This window comes from Colletotrichum graminicola (genome assembly GCF_000149035.1).
Source record: "Colletotrichum graminicola M1.001 genomic scaffold supercont1.40, whole genome shotgun sequence".
NCBI lineage: Eukaryota > Fungi > Ascomycota > Sordariomycetes > Glomerellales > Glomerellaceae > Colletotrichum > Colletotrichum graminicola.
This window is the reverse complement of record NW_007361044.1, coordinates 73458-82522: the sequence shown is the minus strand read 5'-3', so window position 1 is coordinate 82522 and position 9065 is coordinate 73458. Positions and strand designations below refer to the sequence as shown.

General features: G+C 56.5%; 3 protein-coding genes across 3 annotated transcripts; 1 reads left to right on the top strand and 2 right to left on the bottom strand.

Moving 5' to 3' along the window:
• Nucleotides 1-1157: 1157 nt before the first annotated feature.
• On the bottom strand, nt 1158-4053 carry GLRG_08657 (involucrin repeat protein; the record flags this gene model as incomplete). The annotated part of the gene is made up of 3 exons (XM_008099207.1): nt 1158-1250; nt 1308-3866; nt 3925-4053. 3 exons carry the CDS (start codon nt 4051-4053, stop codon nt 1158-1160), a joined length of 2781 nt encoding a protein of 926 aa, XP_008097398.1.
• A 1415-nt stretch (nt 4054-5468) lies between these two features.
• On the bottom strand, nt 5469-6332 carry GLRG_08656 (UBA domain-containing protein Ucp14; the record flags this gene model as incomplete). Its single annotated transcript, XM_008099206.1, has 2 exons — nt 5469-6017; nt 6078-6332. The coding sequence occupies 2 exons, from the start codon at nt 6330-6332 to the stop codon at nt 5469-5471; spliced, it is 804 nt and encodes a 267-aa protein (XP_008097397.1).
• Nucleotides 6333-7235: 903 nt separating this feature from the next.
• On the top strand, nt 7236-8424 carry GLRG_08655 (di-trans,poly-cis-decaprenylcistransferase; the record flags this gene model as incomplete). The annotated part of the gene is made up of 3 exons (XM_008099205.1): nt 7236-7457; nt 7514-7773; nt 7824-8424. 3 exons carry the CDS (start codon nt 7236-7238, stop codon nt 8422-8424), a joined length of 1083 nt encoding a protein of 360 aa, XP_008097396.1.
• Nucleotides 8425-9065: the final 641 nt, after the last annotated feature.

The following is a 9065-nucleotide window of genomic DNA, read 5'->3' as shown; positions in this document are numbered from 1 at the left end:
GTCGAGACGAGCAGAGAGGAAACGCGAAGCCAGAGTCAATTCCCCAGCCCGCCTCTACTCCTCGAATGCCGAGGCCGCCGCGGCCGTAATCATCATTACCCCGTGGGCGAGCTCTTCGATGCCGGGTTAGCAGGCTACGGGGCCCGTGATGGATCCAGAACACCCCGGATGGAACCGACTGCCTCCGTTAGGAGCAGGAGGTGGGAGGGGGGGGGGGGTGGGAGGACGGCATAAGAGGCCGGTGGAAGAGGGAAAGGTTCCGCCTTCCCCCCAGTGTCCTGGACGAAGGGGGCTCACTGGGGCGAAGAGAGAATGCCCATTTGTGAGAATCGAACGGCACAATAAGGGTGAGAAGAAAACGACGGCCAGGCCGAGGGATGGGGGGAATATCGGCCGGTCCCTGGCCATGGCGGGTGAGGGAACAACAGACGGCGATAGAGAGGGGGAGGAGAAGAGGAGCATCGACGGATTGCAAAGTTCGTGCTCCGTCCATCATTGCCCCGTGACGGCCTCATGTACGTTCGGAAACCGACTCCCAGACAAAGAAAAAAAGAACAAAAAAAAAGTAAAAATGGTGGTTCTGGGGGGCATACCGTCACCAAAGGAGCGCGCCATACCGAGCGAGAGAAGGGGGGGGGGCAGCTGGAAAACAAACACAAAACATAACTTCAACTTCGTGATTCAATTCCTTTCAGCCCACATATCTTCGGGCCTCCTGTATGGTATCCAAGAAAACAAGAAAAAAATCTAAATACTAAAATCCGACGGCAGCGCCCGGCTTGAAGGCGGGAAAGGTAATACAAAGACGGGCTCGGCGACAGACTAAATAAACACCCGGCTGTGGTACACTCACTCTTGGAGGCTGTGCGCCAACACGCAGCCAGTATTGGTAGTAATAGTAGTAATATCCAAAACCAGGAGGGACTTGGGTAGAATAGGTCTCAACCTCCCTTTTCCCAGAGATCCCACTATGCAAAAAAGAACGAATAAAAAAGGGTGAGAGAACAACAAGCAAGTCCGTACTAATACACGTCGTAGTGATTGTGTTGATCCGAAGACGGTCTGCGTTAGGGGGACGCATAGATGCGGGCTCCACAAGCAATAGGCGGGTGACGATATCATAGTTCGGATGGGGGCTTCGTCGCCAGTGTTCGGTTTCACCTAGGGCTCAGGGGACTCCGGCCAGGCCCCTGGGACTTCTTGATCTTCTGCAGCTCCTCCTCGAGCTTTCTCCTCTTGCCTTGTTCCTCCTGCGCGCGGATGGTTAGCATGCTACGGCACGGGCGGACGAGCACACGCAGACTTACCCTGAGATCCTCCTGGAACTTCTTCCTCTCCTCCCTCATCGTGGTGCGGAACTGCTCGCTGAGCATCGACGCCCCGGCTCCGCGGGCGCCGGCGCCGGGCGTTACCTTGAGGCGCTCGCTGTCGAGCTCCTCCTGCAGCTTGGCCAGCTTGACCCGGGAGTTGTCGACCTCGGCCTCGAGCTGGTCCTTGAGCGAGCTGATCTCGCCCTCGAGGTTCGACTTGACGGCGAGCGCGTCGTCGAGCTTGCTCTCGACGTCGAACTTCTCCCGCTCGGCCTTGATCGTCTCGGCCGTGATGCTCTCCAGCTCCTTGAGCGTCGAGCTGAGCTCCTCCTTGAGCCGGTCGACCTCGGTCTTGAGTTGCGCAGCCTCCACGCTGCTCTTGATAGCCGCGGCTTGGTCGGCCCTCTCCTTACGGGAGCCGTACGCGCCGTCCAGCTCGGCCTGCGCGATGGTGAGCTCCGTCTTGAGCTCGACAATCATCATGTTGAACCGGTCCAGCTCCTCCTCCTTCTCCTTGACCTCCTTGTCCTTGGCCGCGACCTCTTGCTGCTTCTCGACTGCCGCCTTCTCCGCTCCGGCAAGCTTGGTTGTCAGGAGCGCGATTTCCTCGTTGGCCCGGCTCAGCTTATCGTTCAACTCTTGGACATTTGTGTTGAGGCTCGCCAGCGTCGTCTGGGCCTCCTTGGTGCTCGCTTCGAGGGAGGCGATCTTGGCGTCGCGCTGCTTGATCTCGTCCTGCGTTTTGGCTGCGCTGGACTCGTTGGCCATGCGCGTGGTCATCGCGGCCTCGGCCTCCTTTTGCGTCTTGGCCAGCTTTTCTTGTGCCTCGGCCACTTCTTCCTCGGACCGCTCGAGCAGCGACCTAAGCTGATCTAGCTGGTCTTGTTTGAGCGTCAACTCGAGAGTCTTCTCTTCCTCGGACCGCATTTGGGCTGCCCGGAGTTGCTCGAGCTGCTCTTGTTTCGCCCTCAACTCTTCGTCCCTCTGCGAGTCCGACTTGCTGTTCAGCTCGCGTTGCTGCTTGATCTGGCGCTTCAGGACCGACTTCTGCTCCTTCAGACTGGTGGCCTGTCTATAGAGCCACTGCACCTTGGCCGAGAAAGCCGACAGCGAGTACGGCTCTGTGGTGTCGACGGCCTCGTCTTCTGACATGTCGTCCTCGTTCTCAGACACGCCCTGCTCCATCCGCGTGCGGCGGCGGTCTGCCTTTTGCTTTTGGATGTTCACGAAGCCCGACTGGATGGTTTCCCACAAGCCCACCAGTGCAGCCTCGACTTGCTCCTCGTCTTGCTTCTTGACAGCCGACAGGCCGGCCGTCTTCTTCATTTCCTCGTCCACAACAGAAATAGCACGCTGAAGCCAGTCGAATTGGCTGTCAAGGCCAGAGTTCGCCACGTCGGGATAGCTCGGGTCGACCGCGACAAGAATATCGCGCAGTTGTTGGTTCAAGTCGTCTAGCCGGCTCTCCGTCTGCGAGAGAGCGATTGACGCCTCGCCCGCGGCGGCCTCGGCCTCCTGGAGAGCGCCCGAGGACTGTCCTTGAAGTTCTTGCTCCTCGCGCACTGCCGACAGGCCAGCCTCCAGATATTCCAACTGGCTCCCCAGGGCTGTGCCGGGCTCGACTGATGCGTCGGTCGCTATCGAGGGGGGCGCACGGAAGCCTCCGTTCTTGGTGGGATTAAAATTAATAATTACCTCTCTCAGAGAGTTGTTGAATGTCGTAAGTTTCCGCTCGGTGTCAGAGACGGACTGTAGGCGCTGTGCCTTCTCTCTCTTGAGACCATCAATCTCAGCACCCAAGGCGTCGGTCTGCGACTGAAGCCGGGCGTTCTCCTCCCTCAGCTTCTCCGCCTCCTGTTGCAGCTGGGTATCTTGCTCTCGGTTTGGTGCCTTGGGCGGGATATTGAGTGGGCTGACTTTGGCTTGTCCGCGAGACATATTTTCATTGTTGAGATTCTGATATGGGCCATCCTCGTCGAAGGAGCCGTCTCCCGCCGGTTCCAAGCTATTGCGACCGTTTGAATAGGCATAAAGGCTCTCTGGGCTTCCGGGGATCCCGTTCATCATTTGCGCGGGCAGCTGACTGGCCGGCTTCTTGGAAGCCCTGTGTGTCAGCTGGAGGATACCGGCCGTGTGCTCCAGGAGATTCCTTTGCGATTCCATCAGGCGTTGCTCGAGATTCCGCAGTTCGTTGGATAGGTCCTCGACTCGTTTTTCGCTCGCCTGCCGCTCTGCCTCGGCCTCTCGCAAGGACTCTCCCATGCTGTTGCGGTTGTTGCCCAGTAAGCTCCTCCTTCTACCAGCCTCGGGCTGTGTGTAGAGCTTGGCCATGGAAATAGCGGCATCTCGATACTTTGTTTGGATAGCGAGGTTCGCGCGCGTCTGCTCGACGCGCAAGCTCAACGATTGGATTTGCTTCTTGGCACCATCGACTTCTTCCTGGGACAATATTCGGTATTGTTTACTGTCGGTCAAGGCCGTTTCCGTCAACAAATGAACTTGGATCGGGTCCTTGAGATCGACGAGCGCGGAGCTTGGGGGCAGTTTTGTGCTTGTCTACAAGTTGTCAGATTTGGCTACGCGGCGTCGACTAAGACTGACGAAGACAACTGACTGGATCAACACGTAGGGACGCTTTTTCCAAGTTGTTCATAATATCCCTCCTGAGGCTATCACCGCCTAGGGGCCTCTCTCCGCCAGCAGCCCGGGGCGGCGAGGGCCTCCCCGGGGAGTACCCGTTCATGTTGTTGGATCGGACCGGTAGTAAGCGACGGTGGTCGTCAAATCATTATATTACACAAAACTCGTAGAATCGTAGGTGGCTTAGGGTGTCGTGGCGGCCTTAGGGGGCATGTTCATCCGGCGGGTTATGAAGACTAATCGCAGGCACGTCTCGATAGGGATGGGTGTTGGAACCGTCGCACAAGCCAGCCTGGGAAGGGACAAAGGGTGGCTGGCGTGTGGGATATGTGCTGGGAAAGCCACTTAGCGTGGGAGGCAAGGGGGTGGGGGGGTTCGCCGTTGCGGGAACGAAGTTGCTATCGCCGTGGAGACGGAAGACGAGTCGGGACGTCGTCGGAGCGGAATAAGCACCAACCGTATGGCGATAGGCAGCCGGGGAAGGGGAAGTTGCTAGGATAGGGAGAAAAAAAAAATAAGAAAAAGAGAAGCAGAATGAGAAGAGTGATCTACCTGTTAGGTAAAGAGGCATATCATTCCCCCTCCTCTAGCGATGTGTGCACTGGCGGGTGTAAAGTTTGCCGTCCAGACATGACACGCTTGACACGAGTTCAGCACAGCCGGACCCCCCTTGCAGGCTGTTTACATTTGGCGATGCCTCGCAGCTTCCACTTTGGGTTCATGACGCTAAGCTTCTTCGGGTAGTCTATTGCCCGCGTCGTTGTGGGTGCTATTGTCGGATGGCCGTCCGCTCAACAGTACGTACTCTCCGCGCTTGCATACTTCCACAACCTGTCACTGTCACTGTCACTTGTATTCATATGCAAACATCACCAGCATTTGGGATGACAAAAGCTCCGCCGTGCTCACAGGCGCTTGGGGTTGGACATAGTTCAAACTCAAACGTCCCAAGTGAGTGTCGTTGTATCTGCTGCATAAGGATAGCCTGACTCTGTAATCAGAGAGGGAACACACCGTAATTTCGGGTTCCTGATTGCCAGGATCCTGTGCTGGGATTGCGCTGAGCTAAACCACTTTGGAAACACGGCCCAAACCTTTTCTGGCCCACAACATTACTCTTTTTTTTTTCCATCCCAGGAATGATCGTCGGCATCCCCAGGGCCGCGGGTAGTGTACCGACACTACTGGACGTGTACGCTACGAATGGGGTTCATCTGGTTCTGATGCAGGCACGACCCTCTGTATACCGGTAATTTTCATTGTGAGCACGTCGAACGACCTTCTCAATAGTCCAACGGCATGCTGGATAGTTGCCCACATCTATATCCCACCGTCATCGCATCACGTATGGCCGATTCCCGAATGTTCACCGTTCAATCTCGAGGCCCAGCGAGAGTTGACATAACCCAGGCCTGAGAGCAGTCCGCTTCGCCAGTCGGAACACATCCGAAAATGTTTGTCGTCAATGCCTAGATCACGAATGACTGCTTGTGTCTTTGGACTGCAGATCTGTGCTATTCAGTCCTCACGCCTGCCCTGGCCGGCCGGTCTTCTCCACCCAGAGTCCCCGTCAACTTGTCCCTGAACGCCGGATGCGGTGGCAGACGAGCTCTCGCCTTCCAACCGCCGTCGAAGGCCTTCAAATTCGCTCCGACTTCTCTGTGTCCTGACCCCAACTATCCATCCCGGGAGGCGCCATTTGGTCACCGCTCCTGGCAGCAAGTCGTTCCTCCACGAATATCCTACAACCCAGCCAATGACAGCCCCAAGCAGTGAGCCTGGCCATTGGAAGAGGGCCAGCTGTAATGCGAGGGCATAGCGGTATGTCTTATCCGAGAAGGTCAATCCGACAAACGGATCGTCCGTAGGTGGCGCCGACGAAGCTGCGACGCGGTATCTGTAGACGTGAGGAACCACGGCGTGGTACTGCGCGAGTATCGCAAAGATAATCGGGGTTGGTCCAGCCGGCATGTAGTTGAACAGACCCGCCGTCAGTGGACGCAGGACGAGGGACAAGAAGATGGGAGGTATGACGGCGGTGAAGAGCGCGGATACAGCTACGAATGACTACGGATAGGTCAGTGCCGCTCGACCTGGTGCCTTTGCGTTGGTTCGGTGACGACTCACGGCATATTTCCTCGATCCCCATATCTGTTCAATTACCCTTAGCTGGTAAAGGGTCATTGAGGCGAAGAGCACCTCGCTCGAGTTGGTGCAGCATAGCTGGTACGTCAGGAGGCGCCAGACTTGATGATACCGCCAGAGGTGGGTATCGACGACGATGTAGAAGTAGTGCTTGACGTCTAGCAGGCTGGCCGCAATGGAGCTCGTCACCAAGCCAAGGACGAGAGAGCGCGTCACTGGCGCATTCGTAAAAGACATGTTGGTGATTGGAGGGCTATATCATTGTGGTCCGGCGTACCCGTCAGCTCTGTATCGCGACAGCGGTGGATCGGTGCCTCGAGGGAGGATGACGGATCCCTTTGGATTGAGGAAACCTCGTTTGGGTGCCCCTTGCTGCGGGGTGTTCTGCAGGTGGTGTGTAGGTATGTAAGTACTTGAATGCTCGGATAAACCGTATGCTATTGGGTTTGCGCAGGCTAGCGGCGTCGTCAGAGTACCAAGGGCAAAGGCCAGAAAGCGAGGCGCGGTCGGAGGACCGTTGATGCCAGGTGGTTTCTTCGGCCTTCGTCAGATCGAACCCACTCGAAGCTCAAACCAGAGATAAGAGAGGTAGGCACGGAGGCATGCACTTGTACACCCCCCTCCATAGTGGTGTGGACATTGGGGAATGAATGGTTCCAGCCTCAAGGCCTCACTCACGTCAACGCCACAGGTACCTGATCCCGTGCAATTACGAGGCTGGTGGGCTGACCGACCGTGGCTTCCCCACACGCTTGAACCCCCGGATTCCCATTCGCCCAACGAATTGCGCTGCAGTGCCCATCCCGCCCTTGCTTCCCTGTCAAGACGACGTGTTTCTGTGAGGCGCAGAGCTCTGGGCACACGCCGAAACTCTGGTAGCTTCTGCTGGTCCGGAATACTGAGTCCAAGGCGGGTACTCTTCCAACTGGCCAACATACTTGCTGACGCCCATCACATACTAACAATACCTGTTTCTCGTTCTCTTTTGTAATCTTCCCGATAGGGTGTCCCGGCTTTTCGTCCCTCATTCGCACAATTTGCTTTACCTTCGAATAATTCTTTCCTCAACGCGCGCAGTGCTGCACCCCTTACACTCTTCCTTGCGTAAAACGTCTGCGCCGTAATCACATCAAGAACAGCATGTCGGAGATATTCATCAACCACATTACGCGGTGGCTCTTTAGCTCACCGCCGGCCGAATGGGCCATTGACCAGCTCCGCGAGCTCCTCATTGGCGCACTGAAGCAAGGCCCGGTCCCTCAACATGTCGCATTCGAGATGGACGGCAACAGGCGGTATGCTCGCGGCAAGAAGATGGAGACGATCGAAGGTCACCACCACGGGTTCGAGGCTCTGGCCAGGGTCCGCCATCCCGCCGCTACCTCCGGCTGACGCGTTCGCTAATAGGGAAAGTCCAGGTTCTCGAGATTTGTTACAAATGCGGCGTCAAAGTCGTGACGGTTTACGCCTTCAGTATAGAAAATTTCAACCGCCCGCAATACGAGGTCGATGGGCTTATGCAGCTGGCCAAGGTGAAGCTCGAGCAGTTGACGAAGCATGGAGATATCCTGGATCGGTACGGTGCGGCGGTGCGTGTGCTCGGCCAGAGAGACTTGATCCGCAAGGACGTGCTCGAGGTCGTTGACCGTGCAGTCGACATGACCAAGTACAACAAGCGGTGAGCTAGGCGCATGTAGTCCTTTGGGCGAGCCGAACTGACTGAAGTAGCAACGTGCTGAACATCTGCTTCCCGTATACGGCGAGAGAAGAAATGACGACGGCCATACGATCCACGGTGCAGGAGTATATGATGCCTCCAGGCCCAAAGTTCACGCCCTTCCCGGCCGCTCGCATCTCGCAGAAGATCATGTCGAAGCAGCTAGAGCGTCGAGAACCCCTCCCCACCATCCGCGACACGTCGCCCGCTCCCTCCTCCCGGTCAGATGGTGACGATGGCGCTTCGTCGTCGACTACTCTTCCACCCGACTCGCCCTCGCCGCCGAGACATCGGCCCGGCGCCGCAGGTGGCCTCCATCTGAAGAACCCAGAGACAATCACAGCCGAGACGCTGAATAACCACATGTACACTGCTGGGAACCCACCGTTGGACATCTTCGTCAGGACTAGTGGTGTTGAGAGACTCAGTGACTTCATGCTGTGGCAGTGCCACCAGGATACGCACATTTTCTTCCTGAAGTGTCTCTGGCCAGACTTTGATCTGCAGCACTTCCTGCCGGTGCTTTTGGAGTGGCAATGGAGGCAGAAGAAGCAGATTGAAGCCGACGAGCGCCCGAAACAAGCAAACTCGAAGGCGCGGAAGCTTGCCTGAAACTGCTCGAATGAGCATACGGTCTGCTCTGTTTTCACTGCGGGGCGTTTTTCTTCTTCTTCATTTTCGCGATAGTATTTGCGCAGGAGATTTGCCTAGGACTTGTCCTTGGTTGCGTTGTTGGGTGGAGGTGGCCGGAATTGATACCACGAGTGTGTTTGTACCATATTGATATCCATCAAATTCAATTGCTGTTTTTAAAGGTAGTTTGTCAGGTTGCAAGATGAGCGGCGTAAAGAAGAAACAAAAATCAAGAGAGAGCGAGAGAGAAAAGAAAGACAGGAAAAGGAACAAGGAGAGTTACGATTCGGTGTCGCAACGATGCGAATTCGATAGGTTACGGAATTAACTTGAAGGCTCTGGAATGAAAACGGTCGCTCTCTGGAGCTTATCGGATTGTGGCGCAACGACGATAAGAGGCTTACGAATGACGACAGTGGGTGTGGCTGCCCCCCCGTTGCGCGCATCGCATCGGTGGATCGGAGGGGGCTTGGCCGATTTTCGCTGCCGAGTGTGGCTGGAGAGACAGGCACAGGGGGCGTTGGGGCCTCGCAGGTTCGGGTGAGCTCACTTGGGCCTCAGGCCTAAACCACTCGCTAAGTGAACGGATGGGGTCACTCCACTCACCCAGCCGGTCTCTC